This window comes from Carcharhinus amblyrhynchos, chromosome 2 (genome assembly GCF_965287045.1).
Source record: "Carcharhinus amblyrhynchos chromosome 2, sCarAmb.v2.hapA, whole genome shotgun sequence".
NCBI classification, from domain to species: domain Eukaryota; kingdom Metazoa; phylum Chordata; class Chondrichthyes; order Carcharhiniformes; family Carcharhinidae; genus Carcharhinus; species Carcharhinus amblyrhynchos.
In genome coordinates, this window is record NC_137325.1 from 57,806,777 (window position 1) to 57,825,120 (window position 18,344).

Here is an 18,344-nt window from a genome sequence, read left to right on the forward strand (position 1 = left end):
TGCATCAGTCCACGACAGAATCACTAGGAGTGACCACCGCATAGTCCTTGTGAAGATGAAGTCCCATCTCCACATTGAGGATACTCTCCATCATGTTGTGTGGCACTACCACTGTGCTAAATGGGATTGACTTCGGTCAGATCTAGCAGCTAAGGCTGGGTATCCATAAGACACTGTGGACAATCAATAGAATTGTTCACAATAACAATCTGTAACCTCATAGCCCAGCATATCCCTCACTCTACCATAACGACCAAGGCAGGGGGTCAATCTGGTTTAATGAAGAGTGCAGGAGTGCATGGCAGGAGCAACACACTAGACATACCTAAAAATGAGGTGTCAACTTGGTGAAGCTACAAAACAGAATTATTTTCATGCCAAACTGTATAAGTAGCAGGTAATAGACCGAGCTAAACAATTCCACAACCAACTGAACAGTTCTAAGCTCTGCAGTCCTGTCACATCCAGTTGTGAATGGTGGTGGACAATTAAACAACTACTGGAGGAGGCTCCATAAATATCCCATCCTCAATGATAGAGAAGCCCAGCACAACAGTGCAAAAGATAAAGCTGATGCATCCCAAATTTTCAGCCGGAAATGCCAAGTGGATCATCTGGATCTGCCTCGGCCTCCTCCAGAGATCCCCTCCAATACAGATGTCAGTCTTCAGCCAGTTCAATTTGTTAGCGCGAGTGGGTGAAACGACCACTACGGACTCAAGGTGAAGTTCAATAACAGCACAGCTTTATTTTCTTTATGTCAACGGAGAAGCACAGTCAGGACATACAATCGGACTGTCCCGAAAGTGCTCTAAAGACTCCCCAACACGGGCTACAGTTATACCTGAACTTCGTGTTTCAAATGCTAATCCTTTATTTACAGTATTTGACTTCAGCCATCCTGTTTTGATGTTTTCGAGTGTTGGAGCAATTGTTTTAAGTGTGTTAATCGTTTTTTGTCTGGTCGGTTATCAATGGTCTAGAATCTCTGGGGTTTGAACCATAGGTTTGTTATTGACCTCAAGAGTTTTGAGGAGCCAGGGACACTTCCTTAACTGTGTTAATTTTAGGTGTCTCCATGGGTTGTTTGACTGGTTTAGAAGTGCTGATTTTGATGGGGTGGGGATGTGTTGTTTAGTTTAGTTCCTGTAGGTGCCATCCTGTCCAATTTCCCCTATGTGCTAGCCCTCATTTGCATTCTAAAAGCATGCTCTTGCCTACTGATCAGTGTCTGTTACTTTGTGATTTTAGTGGAGGGCTCTGAGGATAGCTTTAGTTTGCTTCCATTTTGTGTGCTCAATTTCATAAAATTTGTTGTCCGATAACAAATTCATTCCATGTAATATCAAGAACAGCTGAAGGCACTGAGTAATGCAAAGGCTATGGATATTGACCATATTTCAGTAATAGTATTGGTGCTACAGAACTTGCTGCACCCTAGTCAAGCTGTTGCCTACCCGGCAATGTGGAAAATTACCCAGGTATATCCTGTATATAAGAAAAAGCCAATTACTGCCCAGTCTACTCTTGATCATCAGCAAAATGGTGGAAGGGGACATCAACAGTGCTGTCAGGCGACTCTTGCTTAGCCATAACCTGCTCACAGATACTTAGTTTGGATTCCGCCAGGGGCACTCAGCTCCTGATCTCATCACAGCCTTTTTCAGGCGTGGACAAAGGTGCTGAATGCCAGAGGTGAGATAAGAGTTATTATTCCTGATGACAACACCTAACGGAAATATCCATTTTTGTCTCTTTATTTAAGAAAATATATAATTCCTTTAGAAGTAGTTCAGAGAAGGTTCACTCAGCTGAGAACTGGGATGAAGTTATCATATGAGAAATGTTAGTCAGCTGGGCTGGTATCCATTGAAGTTTAGAAGAATGAGAAATGATCTTATTGAAATGTTTAAATTTGAGGGGATTTGACAAGGGGGATAGTTTCCCTTTGTGACAGAGCCTAAAACTAGGGGCCACAGTTTAAACATAAGGACGTCTCCCATTTATATTGGAGACGAGGAGATTTTTTTTTCTCTTCGAGGACCATAAGTCTTTTGAACTTTCCAAAAAACAGTTTCTGGGGAAGAAAAATATTGGTTACAGAATGTTGTCTCTTAAAGAAGACTTCAGTATATTAACTATAAATCTTTATTATCAAGTAGGTTTATTTACACTTACACACACAGTAGAGGGTGCAGACTAGAAGCTATCTTCATGCTTAGGTCTTTACCAGTCTTGGCTCAATACCATACTGACCCCAGCATCTGGGTCATACGCCGCCTTACGTTACTGTGTGGGTAGTACTGTACTCTGTATGTGCCAAACCCTTACACTACAGTGGTGAAGACCAGGTCATTGAATAATTTAAGGCAGAGGTAGATAGATTCTTGGCCAACAAGGGATTCAAAGGATATCTGGGGTTGGTGGGGGAAATGCAGAGTTTAGGCTACAGTCAGATTTGCCACGTTCTTATTGAATGTTGGAGCTGCTCAAAGGGTTGAATGGCCTATTCCTATTTCTCATTGGTACCTTTGCATGTTTGTATCCGAGCATACCTGAGACAGATAAAAGTTATTCAGAAGTTGCATATACAGCTAAATTATCAAAATGCAGCAGCACCAAGACACAGACAGATAAAAGTTGCATACCATAAAACTGGGGGGATGGCATGACAACTCAGAGGGGTGTGATGAAGCTCCCAACAAAGCTCTTCCAATATCTCTGAGGACAAACTGTCAATGTCTCAGAGGTGCAACTTCACATCTTTCCCCCACTCCATCACCCATTTCCTTCCCTGCCTGAATCCATTGGCTGCTGAAACACCATCCATGTCTGTATTGATGCAGGAAGCAGAGTTTTGGATGAACTTGATATTCAAATGTTCTCCTGATTGGAGTCACATCTTTTACCCTTTAGAACCTTAGGTTCATCCAGAATTCTCCTGCCTGTCTCGCAACTCGCACCAAATCACAATCACCCATTTTGTGCTACTTGACATTAATTTTAAAATTCTCATTGTTTTCAAATCTCTCCATGACCTTGCCTCTCCTTGTAACTCTGTAACCTCCTCCAACAACTTTTGGAATTTCTACTTGCAATTCTGGCCTCTTACATATTCCCAATTTTTAACGCTCAATCATTGGTTGTCATTCCTTCTGCTCCCATGGGCCAACAGTCTTTGGAATTCATTTCCTAAATTTCTCGCTCTCTTCCAGATGCTCCTTGTTTGACAAAGCATCCAGTCCTAATATCATCTTAAGTGGCTCCAACATTGTTTGATAATCACTCCTGTGGATGTTTATTACTTTAAGGCACAATATAATTGCAAGTTGTTGTTATACAACATAAATAAAAGAAAGGAGCCTTGAAGCCGAATTACTCAAAGCCCTCAATGCTTCTGATGCGGCTTCCAATCACTGGGATAGTCCGTGGACCATGTCTATGTTTCGTGTCTTAGGTTGCACTCCCTTTTTATCCTGAAGAACCTTTTAATGTTTTGTTTGTACTTCAGTCCCACGCTCCTGATCTACGGACACCTGGTGTGGAGAGGGGCAGGTCAGGATGGCAACCTCCTCATGAACCTGCTCCTGGGCTTGGCAAAACATGCCATTTACAGGTCCAGGCAACAGGTGATCAAGGGAGCCATCTATCCTGACTGTCTGCCCATGTACCACAGCCATGTTTGTGACCAGGAATCCCTAGAGTGGGAGCATGTGGTGTCTGTGGGTGCAGTTGACACCTTCTGCACCCATTGGGCACCAAAGGGGCTGGGGTGCATTATCGACCCTAATAACCACATTTTAATTTGACGCTTTCAAGTTTCCTTTGTACTTTGATTTTATTTGGGCTGTTCCCCCTCCTTTTGGGGAGCTGCCCTTTTTACTTTGCCCTGATTTAACTTGAGTTTATTTGGTTTGACCTTAAAAGATGCCAATCACTGGGATGGCTTATTTTGCTGTTTAACCATATTATATCATTTATCACCTCCCTTTCTAAAAAAAAGAAAAAGAATTGAGGAGTGCTAAATGAGAATACAAAGTATTCAAAGGTATATAAAGGCAGAGAGAAGAGCAGCTGGCTTGTTAGTTTACGCAGTAAGAAGTCTCACAGTGCCAGGTTAAAGTCCTAATGTGGATATGCCGGCATCGGACTGGGGTAAACACCAGTAAGAAGTCTCACACCACCAGATTAAAGTCCAACAGGTTTATTTGGCAGCACGAGCTTTCGGAGCTTCACTCTCCTTCCTCAGGTGAGTGACTCGCTCTCCAGCAGTCAATGTTGACCTGAATTAACCCCCAGCCCAGGCGGAGTGGCTGCAGTCTGTGGCAGCGGCGGGGGGCGCCGTGACGTCACGGCGGCGGTCACGTGCCGCGGGTGACCGGAGGTGAAGGGTGAAAGGAAGCGGCTTGGTTTCTTGGTGGTTGGGAATGAAGCTGATCTCGCAGTTGGACAACATGAAGCAGGAGAGAGGCGCCTTCCCCCATCTGGGGTGGCTGTAACTGACACAGCGCTCAGGCTGCGGAGGACCGGAATCGGTGAGTGAGAGAGAGAGTCCGTCCCGCCGCCTGGGGCCTGTGTCGCTGTTCAGGATCAACATTGGCCCTTGGTGTGGAAAACTCTGAGCGGCTCCCAGCTGCTGGAAGGGGCGGACTGGCTGACAGGCTGGCAGCTTGTCTCAGTGATCTGCTCACTGACATTTCCCTGACTATGGCTGTGTCATGCCCTGTCAGCCTCCAGGAACTACGCCGCCCCCGGTGATAGACAAAGACCTACAAACACCTATTGTTTATAGAGCGAGCGTGTGTATTTCAGTTTTTCAGCCCACTCGTTTTATTTTAAGAGCTGCCTAAGTTAAGGAAAAGAATATCCTCTGAGGAAAATGAGGCAAAGCTTGAAGATCATTAAAGTATTACGAGCAAGACGCTTGTTTGTTTCTTTTAAGATAATGTGTGACTGAAGTTCATTGGAATCAAAGTCTACGTTAACTAGTTAAACTTTAATTTTCCAGTCATATTGTTGCTACATAGTTATATGGGAAGTCATCAGAATAATTAGCATTTGCTCACGGGATCTGGATATTGCTGTTGGATTCAGCGTTTATTCCCTATGCTTAATTGCCCTTGAAGGTGGTGGGGAAACACACCAGTTCATCCGGTATAAGTGTTATTAAGGAATTCTGGGATATTTGCTCCACTGACAGTGAGGGATCGGTAGTATAGTTCCAAATCAGGATGGCATGTAACTTGGATGGGAACTTGCAGGTTGTAGTGTTCCCATGCTTCTGCTTCCCTTATCTTTCTAGATGGTAGAGGTCTTGCCAGGTGCTGTCGAAGCAGCCTTGGTGTGTTGCTGCATTGCATCTTTTAGGTAGCATACACTGCTGTTGCTGTGTGCCAATGGTGATGCAAGTGAATGTATAGGGTGGTGGATGGGGTACCAGTCAAAGTGTGTTATTCTGTCCTAAATGTTGTTGGAGCTGCACTCATCTAGGCAAGTGGAAAGTATTCCATCATGCTCCTACCTGGTACCTTGTAGTTAGTGGACAAGCTGTAAGGAGTCCGGAGATGAGTTACTGCATAATTAACAGCTTCTGACCTGCTTTTGTTGCCACAGCATTTTGATGGCTAGCCAAATTGAGCTCCTGATCAATGGTAAACCCACTCCCACTCCCCCCACCAAGGCTTTTGATGGTGTGGGATTCCATGATGGTGATGCCATTGAACATTAAGGTGAGATGGTTAGATTCTCTCTTATTGGAGATGACTATTGCTTGAGACTCTGTGATGTATTTGGATCGTCAAAGCTGTTTTGCATACTTAAAATGTCTTTTACAAAGGCATGCAACATGTCTGGAATGTAATCTCTTCATCGCTTCTTGTTTCACTGTCTCCAGAGCAGTAATAGAAAATTGTACACCCAAGTTTGCAGATGACTCCCAAGTTAGGAGAAAGGTTTGTGACTAGGAGGAGGAAGTTACAAAATAACATAAGCAGATTAAGCAAGTGGGCAAAACTAGGACTGATAGAGTTCACTGTAAGGTGATCTATTTTGCATCTGAGGAAAAACAAGTTGGAATACTTCCTTGATTATGTGGAACTAGGATATACCAGATTTGTGGCCAAATAAATTCAATGGCATTGAGGGAATCTTGGCTATCGAAAGTGCATTCGCTCACAGTGCTTCACCCATCGGTACCTGCAGTTTGCCACCGCATTAATGTTTTGGATAAATAGAATCCATGTCTTTGAGAAAATCGTGGGAAATGAATGTGGATTCACTCCCACTGCTTCATGCACCGAGATCTGCGCTTTGCCGCAATATCAGCATTTTGGATAAATCAAATGCATTGGACAAATCAATGGCATTGAGAAAATTTTGGGAAATGAATTTGAATTTAATGGAAATGCATGGAAATATGCATTTTGGCGCAATATCAGCTTTATTGTCTCAAAGCCACTGTGGCATTGAGAAAATCTTTGAAAATGAGAAAAGGGACAGTTCATTCAGCTAAAAGTTAGTGCATGGCTTTTTTAAGTAAAGGCTAATGGAATCTTGACCTTTTTTCTTAACTGGGCTGAATTCAGATGTGAAGAAGAAATGTTTCTGCTGTACACAAGCTTGTTCAGACCTCCTGTGGACCCCTACTGCATTCATTTTTGGCACTCAACCTCAGGAAAATGTTAACGGTTTAGGGAGGTATACAGTGCAGATTCACTTGAATGATTGCAAAGCTTAAAGGGTTAAATTATTAGGACAGATTGCAAAACCTTGGTTTGTATTATCTTGAGTTTAAATGATTGAAGAGTTTTCTCATTGAGATACCATACATATGCTCATGTAATAGGTGAGCCTCGTGATTTCTGGCCTAAAAAAGATGTTTTCATATGCGTTGTGTTAAAATTGAGTCTAGTTTCTCAAGCATCAAATTGCATTGTGACTATTAATTACATACACAGTTCATTAACTTAAAGACACCATGGGAACCTTTACGCTTTCCCTCCACCAATTTTCTAACCAATTGACACGACTAATTTGCACCACATGATCTTTCAAGATGTCTTCAAGAATCATGAGCAATGGCAAAATATTTGTTATTGCCTGCAAAGCCATCCCACTCCATGTCCGAGTAGAAGCAAAGAAAGGTGGTATTTCAGAATTCAAGGCCAGTGTCAGGAGTTGCACAATATTCATTAGAAAGCCTAATTAGTACTCTTGTCACAGAACATACATTTCACAACTCCTGCCACTTGAAATCCATGATAAAATCATCAAATTCCAGTTTTGTCATCTGAATTTGAGCGAATAATGTTCATCAATTTAGCAAACATTGAAAATATTGGTGAAACATCAGTAAACTTTGGCACGCCAGCAAGCAAGACCATTAACAAGATTAGTGAAATTTAGACCAGGAGGATTATACAAAGAAAAAAATTGCTTATCTGGGACATGTTCTAATCCAAACTGTACACCATGATGTGAGATGAGCCAACTCTGATTTGGCAGTCCCAGCAATGTTTTGGATGTTGAAAGGTGCAAAAAAAAATTAAGTTAAAATGGAGATCTGCGATCACCTTCACTAGCAATAACATACTAATGGATCATAGATGTGTGGAATGATCTCAATCCCAATATTAACAAAAAAATCATTACCAAAATGTGAAATATTGAATGTGCTTAATGGTACCGGAGGCAATTATTTGTGAAATGATGATGCTGAAGTTACTGATAATGAGGAAGGTTCAAATCATGATATGCAACCAGATTATTGGGATGAATTGTTCAGTGATTCTGATAGTGATCAGGAATTTTTAATTTCAAAATGAAGTGTTGTTAATTTGTTATATGTCGAAGAATTAATATTAATTCTTTAGTGCATTGCAACAGCCTATTTTTGTGCCCAAATCAAGCACGGATGTTAATCCATCAAAAACATTACCCATGTAAAACTCAATTCGATGATTTTGGTCTCAAATTCGACTTTTACGTAAGTAACACATCTGACTCCCCAAAGCCTGTCCTCCGTCTACAAGGCACAAGTCAGCAGTGTCTTGGAATACTCTCCACTTAGCTGAATGTGTGCAGCTCCAATAATACTCAAAGCCATCCATGACGAAGCAGCCCTCTTGTTTGGCACCCTATTCCCCACCTTTAACTTCCACTGTCTCCATCACCAGTGTACAATGGTAACAGTAAATGCTATCTACAGTACAGTGCAGTGCAGCAACTCACCAAGGCTTCTTTGACAGAACCTACCAAACCCATGCCTTCTATCACCTAGAAGGACAAGGGCAGCAGATGTATGGAATATTACCATCTGCAAGTTCCTCTCAAGCCATACATCACCCTGACTTGGAAATATATCACCATTCCTTCACTGCCACTGGACAAAATCCTTGCCAACAGCACTGTTGATATACCTATACCACGTGGATTGCAGTTCAAGATGGTGACTCACCACCGCTTTTTCCCTTAATCGTGCAATATTTTGCTCTTCTTGTACCTAACTAGATCTCCTATGAAAGCCCCTGTTTGCACCTGCCTCCTTCAGCCTTTCAGGCACTGCATTCCAGATCATAATCAGTTGCAAGGTTTTCTTGACATCTTTTTTGTTCTTTCATCAACAACCTTGGTGTTCTGAGTTTCATCCATCCTGCTAATAGGAACACTTTTTATTTCTATCTACTCTGTCAAGATCCCTCATCATTTTGACTACCTGGATCTTCTTTGCTGTGAGGAGAGCAAACACTACTTCTTCAATCAATGTTACTGATGCCCCTCATCCCTGGAATCATTCTAGTTGACCTCTACTGCATTCTCCCTAAGGCCTTTATATACAACCTAAAGCGTGGTACCCAGAATTGGACATAATACTGCATTTCAGTTGAGGCTGAATCAGCATTTTGTAAAGCTTCATCCTTTCCTTGCTTTTGTACTCTTGTGTAGTCATGTCCTGTTCTTGAACTGATTTTGATTTTTAAGTGACTATTTAATTAATTGGTGGTTGGCTTGATTTGGATGATCAATGCTAATTACCAATAGCAGGTACCCTTGATTAAAAATAATTTGGCTGAAATGGGATTTGGAGGCACAAATTATATTTACTGAATTTTGTGGTTGAAATGGTGCTAGCTTTGAAATGTATTGTCTGGCAGTTGAGGCCCGGTCGATATTTTGCACAATGTAATTACTTCCTCACCATTCAGCTCAAAAAGCAATGTTGTGTAGATAAGTATCTGTTTATCAAATAGTTACAGAATGTTGCATTGTAGAAACAGGCCATCTTATTTGCTTGTTTTTCATTCCTCTCTCCTTCCTCTTATTCACAACTAAATGCTACCCTCACGACATAACTTGCTAAAACTCAGCAGTTTTAAAAGTTCCTTTTTTCCCCAATATTTATCTCATTACAAGATTAAGTGGTCACTGCCTCAAATACTTCCTGCAGCAAAGCATTCCATTCTTTAGCAATTCTCTGTGCGGAGGTGTTTCCCCAACGTCATTATCTTGGGGATAATTTTAAATTGCTGACACCTGGCTACTGACTCTTCAAGAAAAAATCGTCTTTCTCATTCACAATTTAAAAAAACTTTGATTAAATCTCCTCTTGGCCTTCTCTCCTCCAGTAGAAAAATCTCTATATCTTGAGTTTCCTTCAAATTAACCCTAGCATCATCCATATAAGTTTTGTGTTCAATGTTCTGTATAACTTTAATGTCCTTTTCAAAATCCACAGTACTTCAAACTATAACCTAATCAGCCTTTTGTATCAGATTATCATTGTTTTATTGATCTTGTATTCTATGACCCCGTTTATAAAATCCCAAATTTTAGAAGCTTCTGTGTTAGCTTTATCAATCAGTGCATGCTCTTTTTTTTTGAAGCATCATCTGTTTGAACCCTCTTCTATTCAGTCGCTTCATTGTATTTCCATGAAGTGAGTCCTCTTTCCTGCTTTTCTCCCTCAATTTATTACCTTCCAACCTATCCACGTTTAAGTTGCACCTGTCGCTAATGTAGCCATTTCATTTAATCTGTCTGTATTCCTGAAATGTCTTATTATTTTCCATTCTGGTTACCAGTCTGACTACTTTTGTCATCACCAAATTGCAGGATTTTGTCCCTAGCATCCAAATCCATCTTATCTAAGCTAAGATCAAAAGTGAACCCAACACTGACTTCTAGGGTATACTAAATCCAAACTTCTTTAAAATATAAAGAGCAATAGTTTTCCCAGAACTTCATTTCCAGTTTGCCAGCTGTGTTTTAGCTGCTTTTCCACTTCAATCATACATCTAAACTTTTCTAATGCAATTTTTAAGGTATGTTACTGAAATTTTCTAAAAATCTATAAATGCTACACATACTTTATTTCTTAATTTTGGTCACTCCTTCAAACAATTTAAATTTGTCAACTATGGCTTGCTTTAACAAGCATACGCAAGCTTTTGAAATAAAACAAACTTAAAAGAACGCATATAAGAACATAAGAAATAGGAGCAGGAGTAGGCCATCTAGCCCTTCGAGCCTGCCCCGCCATTCAATAAGATCATGGCTGATCTGTCGTGGCTCAGTTCCACATTCCCGCCCTCTCCCCGTAACCCTTAATCCCCTCTCTTATCAAAAACCCATCAACCCGCGTCTTAAAAATATTTAGCGAGGTAGCCTCCACCACTTCAACGGGTAGAGAATTCCAGAGATTCACCACCCTTTGAGTGAAGAAGTTCCTCCTCAACTCCGTTCTAAACCGCCCCCCCTTTATCTTGAGGCTATGCCCCCTAGTCCTGTTATCCTTTCTGAGCGGGAAGAGTCTCTCCACCTCTATCCTATCCATCCCATTCATCATCTTATACGTCTCAATGAGATCTCCCCTCATTCTTCTAAACTCCAACGAGTACAAGCCTAGTTTATTCAGCCTCTCCTCATAGCTCAACCCCCTCAACTCCAGCATCAGCCTAGTAAACCTCCTCTGCACTCCCTCCAAGGCCAAAATATCCTTGCGTAAGTACGGCGCCCAAAACTGCACACAGTACTCCAGCTGCGGCCTCACCAATGCTCTATACAGCCGCAGCAAGACCTCCCTACTTTTATATTCAATCCCCCTCGCTATGAAGGCCAGCATCCCATTCGCCTTCCTGGTCACCTGCTGCACCTGCAAGCTGGGTTTTTGCGACTCATGCGCAAGGACCCCAAGGTCCCTCTGCACCGTCGCCTGCTGCAGTTTTTTGCCACATAAGTGATAATCCTTCCTACCATTGTTCCTACCAAAGTGGACCACCTCGCACTTGCCAACATTAAATTCCATTTGCCAGTTCCTGGCCCATTCACCCAGCCTATCTAGATCCTTCTGCAGACTCTCCACACCCTCCGCACAATTTGCCTTTCCTCCAATCTTGGTGTCATCAGCAAATTTCGACACCCTACACTCGGTTCCCTCCTCCAGATCATATGATAAAATTCAGGATAATACTGAATAAAATCATCAGAAATATAGAAAGTTTATTGGGGAGGTGATAAAGGAGACTGAGAGAGCCTGGAGATGAAGGAAGTTTAGAACATAGTAATGCATTTTATAAAGATGGTGGCTAACTTAAGTTAATACATGCATTTCTAAATTTAGTGCTGATGTTATCTTTACATATAGATTTCGGGATGTTCATTATTAGCGTTAGACCCAATTAATAGCTGTTCCTTGCTTAAGCTAAAATGATATCCTTGATTACCCTGCAGTCCAATGACAGTTTACATGTTTGAAAATGTGTGGCCAGAGCCCTCGTTATCTTCCTAAAGTGGCTTAGGGTGTGTGCTATCAGGACTCTGTGGCTACCAACCTTGAGGTATGCTAATATTGTTTCAACACAGTTTATTCGCTATTCTGTACTAATTCCATGCAATCCTCCAGTGCACTTACTTTCTCACTTTCACCATTTTTTAAAAACGGATGTGAAGTGTTTATTTGATGTTTTTCAAATTTGGATACGTTCATCTGAGCAGCCCCATATTTTTTATATTTACAAAGATCATTTGTATTTATAGTTGCTTGGTAGTACACCAAATTTGAAAAGTCTTTTTTCAGCTGTATGTGAAGCTTTTCGTTTTTCACTCATCAGGACTCTTTAAGAATGCCAGTATAAGGGGAAAACAATTTATACTGTATGAGAAGAGAATACTGTTGGTTGGTAAATGGACACAGGTGGAATGGTCATGGAAAATGGCTGTCACTTTGTGCCTGTTTCATCTAAACAAAATGTGTGTACTTTTTCTTTCTGATTGCAAAGCAAAAGGCCTGTGTATTAAAATATGTAGCTTCAGTACACACACGTGCGTTACACGCTGCTACTATGCAATACGAGTAATAATAGACACGAACAGGATGCTGCCTTGAAGCCAAAAATATGTTCTTCCTATTGCACAAATGAATAATGCGGTAAATTAATTTCAGTGGCAGTGTGATGCTGTGTATGGCATGTAAGTTGTACATCAAGTTTTTTTTTAAGTTTATTTAGTAATGTCACAAGTAGGCTTACATTAACACTGCAATGAAGTTACTGTGAAAAATCTCCAAGTCACCACACTCTAGCGTGTGTTCAGGTACACTGAGGGAGAATTTAGCATGGCCAATGCACCTAACAAGCATGTCTTTTGGTCTGTGGGAGCACCTGGAGGAAATCCACACAGACACTGGGAGAACATGCAGACTCTGCACAGTGACCCAAGCTGGGTATCGGACCTGGATCTTTGCAGCTGAAAGGCAACAGTGCTAACCACTGTGCCAACATACCACCCAAGGACTGGCAGATCACATCAAATAGCATGTCCCAGCTGCTGGCCGCAATAGACAAGGTACAGACCGTGCCCAACCAAAACTCAAAACACAGCTTCCAACATTAGATCTGATTCTGCAATTGGACAACATTTATTAAATAATCCTCTGTGTGCTAAGAATTACACTGACAAGCAATTTAAGATTGTCAGGCTCACGTGGCACATTTGCATGTATTGGAAGCTATGTCTATTAATACACAAGGCTCTATTCTTTGCAGACAGAATGTGTACACACACTATGTCTGTTTCAGCTAAACAAATAATTGACAGTCATTTGCTGATTTAGTCCCCATGGCAATGTATTGACTAATCAGAGTCAAGCTCCTTGTTTATATTTCAAACAATGGTTTTGCAGTTATCTGTCAGTCATAATCAACTGTTGCATTCTCCTTGACAACTCCTCTACTAATCAGCATTCTCTGCTCGTAAAATTTAAATTGTTGTTTCCCACTTCTCCTGATATTCTTACAATGTGTCCTGATGAGTGCAAGACAAAAAGGTTTGTCATGCCTCTTCTTAGCAGTACTCATTACTGTTTACTGTTAACTATCTTCCTTTAAAATCTTCTGGTCTACCTTTTCACTTCTCCACTACATTTTTACATTCTATATGATTATCTTCAGTATCATTAGCTTGTACTTTATCACGTGCATCCCTTTGTGTTTCAGTTATTCCATTTTTACACAGAATTTGGTTCTTTGGTTCCTTTTGGGAATAAATTTATTTTGCAGTGCACCCATCTTCTAAAGATTTCTTGCAAGTGATCTATTGATCTCTCCTCTTTTTTGATTTTTTTTTTTAAGTACTTTATCTTTAGTATAAATCTTTTGAGTTTGGATATTTGGCTTCCATCTTCCCACCAGTTCATCAGCGGCATCATACTTGCATAATGAAAATGGCTGAACCCATTGCAATATCAGCTTGCAATTATATAGCACTTTTAATACAGGGGTTTCAGCAGCTCCACAGGAGTATTCTGAAGGAAATGTGACAGAGCCACAAAAAGAGTTATTAGGAAAAGTCAGAGAGATTTTAACGAATGTCAAGGAAAGAGAGAGGAAAGATTGAGAAAAGGAATTTCAAAAGTTAAGGCAAGACAGCTGCAGACACGGGAATCATAATTAAATAATGAGAATTGGGAATGCAGAATAGGTCCGAATTGGAAGGTCTTAGAGGGTTGTAGGTTCTGTAGGAGATTCGAGGTTGAGTTTGGGTGAGAAAAGGGCTTGGAAATAAGGCTGAGAATTTTAAAACTGAGACATTGCCAGACCTGGAGAAAAAATGCGACTTAATGAATTGTTTTACCATTCAAGTTACTACCTGGTTCTAATTTGACTCATTTAACAGAATACTCAACAGTCAGCAGGCTTAAGTTCTTAATTGTTAAAGAAAATGAATGTCAGTCATGCTAACGAAAAGAAGTTCTTTCCAAATAACTTTTGTATTTTTAGCACAGTTGCAAGGCACCCAAGTTAGGTTTTTATCCTGAATTGGGCTTTTAGTATAAGGCTGTTAAGTTGCACTGAAATTACTGAATTAGTTAAGCTTTCAAAATATAACCTTGCCTATATCATCAAAACTACGTACAGTACTTTCAATTTCAACTGCATAACCTAGGCTGTGCATCAGCTCATCAGTTGCTGAAACCCTCAGGCATGCTTTTGTTATCTCTCGACTCAGCTGTTCCAATGTCTCTTCCTGGCTGCCCTCCCACTTTCCAGCCTCTATAAACTTGAACTTATCAAAATAGTTCAAGGTTTGCCTCTACTCGTAACTCGCCAACAGTCACATTAATTCACCACTGCTGTTAACTGACCTATATTGACTCAACTAATTCAGTAATTTCAGTGCAACTTAACAGCCTTGTGCTAAAAACCTAACTCAGGTGCCTTCCAGTTGTGCTTAAAAAAAACACAAAAGTTACTTGGAAAGAACTTCTTTTCATTGTTAAAACAACATTAAGTCGTTTTTTTTCTAGTAGTATTAACATAGGGGGAAAAAAAAGTCTAAAGGTATTTTAGAGATATAATCAAAACCTGAACACTGAGCCAAAGAAACTGATAATGGACAAAGGTGATGAAAGTGCTTTAAAGGTAGAAGGGTTTAGATGGATTCAGAAGTACATGGAAGATTGTAGGGTTGGAGGAGATAGGGATTTAACTTGAATTTGAGAGCTTTAAATTTGAAGTAGTCAGTGTGAGTCAGTGAATAAAGAGTTAATGTATGATGATAGATGGGGCTTGGTGGATTTAGGCAACAGAATTTTGGATGTTTGAGGAGTTTAAAAGAAGGAGGATGGTCAGGATTTTGGGCTAAGCTTAAAGGACGGATATAAAATTTTGATGAACAAGTAAAAAGAAAACTGTATTTGTATCGTGCTTTTCACCACCACCAAATGTTTCAAAGTACTCTACATCCAAGGAAGTACTTTTGCAGTGGAGGCATTGATGTAATGTGGGAAACCCAACAGCCAATTTATGCATTGCAGACTCCCACGAGCAACGATGTGATATTGACCTGAAAATCTGTTTTTTTTGGGGTTGATTGATGGATAATTGGCCAACAAACAGAGGATAACTCTACTGTTCTTCTTTTGAAACACTGCCATGAGATGTTTTCCATCCGCTTGAGCAGGCAGATGGGGGCCTTGGTTTACTCCTCATGTGAAAACCAGCACCTTCAACACGCATGAGTGTCAGCTTTTATTTTTGTGCCCCAGCCCTGGAGTAAAGCTTGAACCCAGAATCTTGTGATTCAAGAAGTGAATGCTACCAAATGGTCAAGTGCTGAGACTCAACTATAATGATGCTAAAATAGGAGTAATGTACTGCCAGGAAACATTTGAAAGACAGGCCTGACTAATAGATGATTATCAGGTGCATTTCAGTACACAAAAATGTGAGATGTTATAGAACAATAATAAGGAAAAGAAGTATATCTTGGAAAAACATCTTAGTTCAGTGGGAGAGCAAAGTGATATAGGTGCACAGATGTATATAAGTCTTTAAAAAGCAAAGAACAATACAGCACAGGAAACAGGCCCTTTGGCCCTCCAAGCCTGCGCCGCTCATTGGTCCAACTAGACCATTCATTTGTATCCCTCCATTATTCATGTGGCTATCCAGATAAGTCTTAAACGATCCCAGCGTGTCCGCCTCCACCACCCTGCTTGGCAGTGCATTCCAGGCCCCCACCACCCTCTGTAAAATACGTCCCTCTGATATCTGAGTTAAACCTCACCCCCTTCACCTTGAACCTGTGACTCCTCGTGATCGTCACCTCTGACCTGGGAAAATGCTTCCCATTGTTCACCCTATCTATGCCCTTCATAATTTTATGCATTTCTATTAGGTCTCCCCTCATTCTCCGTCTTTCCAGGGAGAACAACTTCAGTTTACTCAATCCCTTGAACGTGTTTTGAACATGCAATTGAACACATTTTTGAAAAAAAAACACTGGGACACCAAATGGGATTTTGGGGTTTATATCCAGGCACATGTAGAGAGAACATTCTGACTGTCCTAAATGTTGTTTAAATTAAATTAAACTGGATTTGACCTACTCACACTGTGCAGCATAGCAACAGGCCTGGTCCAATTAGTCTACTTTGGTATTTGTACTCCACATGACTCTCCTCCTATTGCATCCAGCACTTTTTTCAGCCTTTCAGCATATCTTTCTAATCCCTTTTTTCAAATGCATTCTTCTGGTTTCCTTTTGAAGGCGTCTAAATTATTTGCCTCACTTTGGCAGCGAGTTCCATGTTGTATCCATTCTGAAAGTTTCTCCCTATTTCCCTATTGTATTTATTAGTAATTGCCATGTATTTATGAAGTTTATGGAGTTTTGGATTTTCCCACAAGTTAAAACATTTTCTCCACATCTACCCTAACAGTTTGAAGTTTATATATTACTGTCACAAGTAGGCTTATATTAACACCTCAATGAAGTTACTGTGAAAATGCCACGCTTTGGCGCCTGTTCGGGTACACTGAGGGAGAATTTAGCATAGCCGATGCACCTAACAGCGCATCTTTTGGACTGTTGGAAGAAACAGGAACACCCAGAGTAAACCCACACAGACATGAGGAAAACGTGCAGACTCTGGGCTGACAGTGACCCAAGTCGGGAAATGAGCCCAGGTCCCTGGAGCTGTGAGATGGCACTGTGCCACCATGCCTCCCATTATCCAGCCTATTCATAATTTTAAAGACCTGTATCAGATTACCAAAATCTTCACTTTTAGAAAGTAAAAACAATTGTTCTGAGTTCTTGCATTGGCCTTGTGAATCTTTTTTGCTTCTCTCCAGTGTTTTATGTGCTTTTCTTTTTAGCATGGAAAACACGATAGTCTGCAGTAACCTGAATGCTGAAAGAAATGCAGCATGTTTACCAAGGATTAAGGGGCAGTGATCTTGGGACTATATTCTCTCGAACTTGATTGAATAAGATTTAACAGATGTTCAAAGTTAAGAAATGAATAGATAAGGTGAATAAGTTATTTCTGTTGTGACAAATTAAAGACATAAAGTCAAGATGAGCACTGAGATAGAGGAGGAAATTGAGTAATGCTTTTTAATGTAGAGTTATTAGAATGTGGACTGTTTTGCCACAAGTGACGAGCAATGCTAAATTTGAGAATGTATGCGACAAAAGTGGGAAAATGGAGTTGTATAAAATCCAGCCTCTGTGAGGGATCTAAATACGGTGCAAGCAAGAAGGAAAAAACCTTCTGTGCTAATGTTTTCAAGTTTCTTTCTGTATATTGAACACCAGGTGGGGTTGGTCAGAATTTTTTTAAAAAAATTGAATGGGAGATGAAATGGCTAATTGAATGCGGGAATTTAAGTTAAAAATGGTCAAAGCTTTTCTGTAACTGAGAGAATTGTTGCATCATTGTAAAAGCCAGGTGAAAATACCTAAATGGGCCCTGTACATGAATCCAACAGCAAAGTAGGCAGAATTGTTTATTTTTGTTACCTTTTCATAGTTTCTGAAACAGCAGTTATTTATATGCAATTTTTTTCTTGAGGAGGTACATAACTACCTGCAACAAATTTAGTGCTTTTTATATTATGTTTGACAAATGGCCTGCAGGTCAGCAGAACAAAGGCAGCTTCTGCCAGCATTGGTGTGACCCTATGAAGGTACGAGCATGGAAGGACTAACTCTGGAAGATGATATCTCCATATTGAACCATGAAGAAGCAAGCCCTGAAGTAACTAGACATAGCCCTATTGCAGCCTCTGCAGGCGATGAATCTGTTGCTTCCCACTTTGCACTTGTCACAGCCTATGAAGACATCAAAAAAAGACTGAAGGAAACGGAATGTGAAAATTCTTTCCTGAAGAGAAAAGCCCGGTTACTAGAAGAAAGGGTAATTTTTAATATTAAGTTATATATTATAATATTTGGCTTCAGCAAGCTGTTAATGTCATTCAAGATTAATAGTTCAGAATCTCTCCTCCCCTGCAAACTTTCTCATTCTCCCCCAAACATGTTGGCCTGAATATTACATTCCT

At 40.6% G+C, this 18,344-nt stretch overlaps 1 protein-coding gene across 3 annotated transcripts in view; it reads left to right on the plus strand.

Moving 5' to 3' along the window:
* Window positions 1–4,370: 4,370 nt before the first annotated feature.
* The window catches only part of azi2 (5-azacytidine induced 2), a 72,127-nt gene continuing 58,153 nt past the window's right edge, over window positions 4,371–18,344 (plus strand). For 2 of the 3 annotated variants that reach the window (XM_080206236.1, XM_080206251.1), the window contains exons 1-2: window positions 4,371–4,535; window positions 17,920–18,199. In XM_080206236.1, coding sequence (XP_080062362.1) covers window positions 17,978–18,199 — 222 coding nt within the window. In that variant the 5' untranslated portion in view covers window positions 4,371–4,535; window positions 17,920–17,977. Of the gene's footprint in view, window positions 4,536–17,156; window positions 17,312–17,919; window positions 18,200–18,344 lie in introns of all 3 variants that reach the window. The other variant, XM_080206245.1, reaches the window with a different exon arrangement.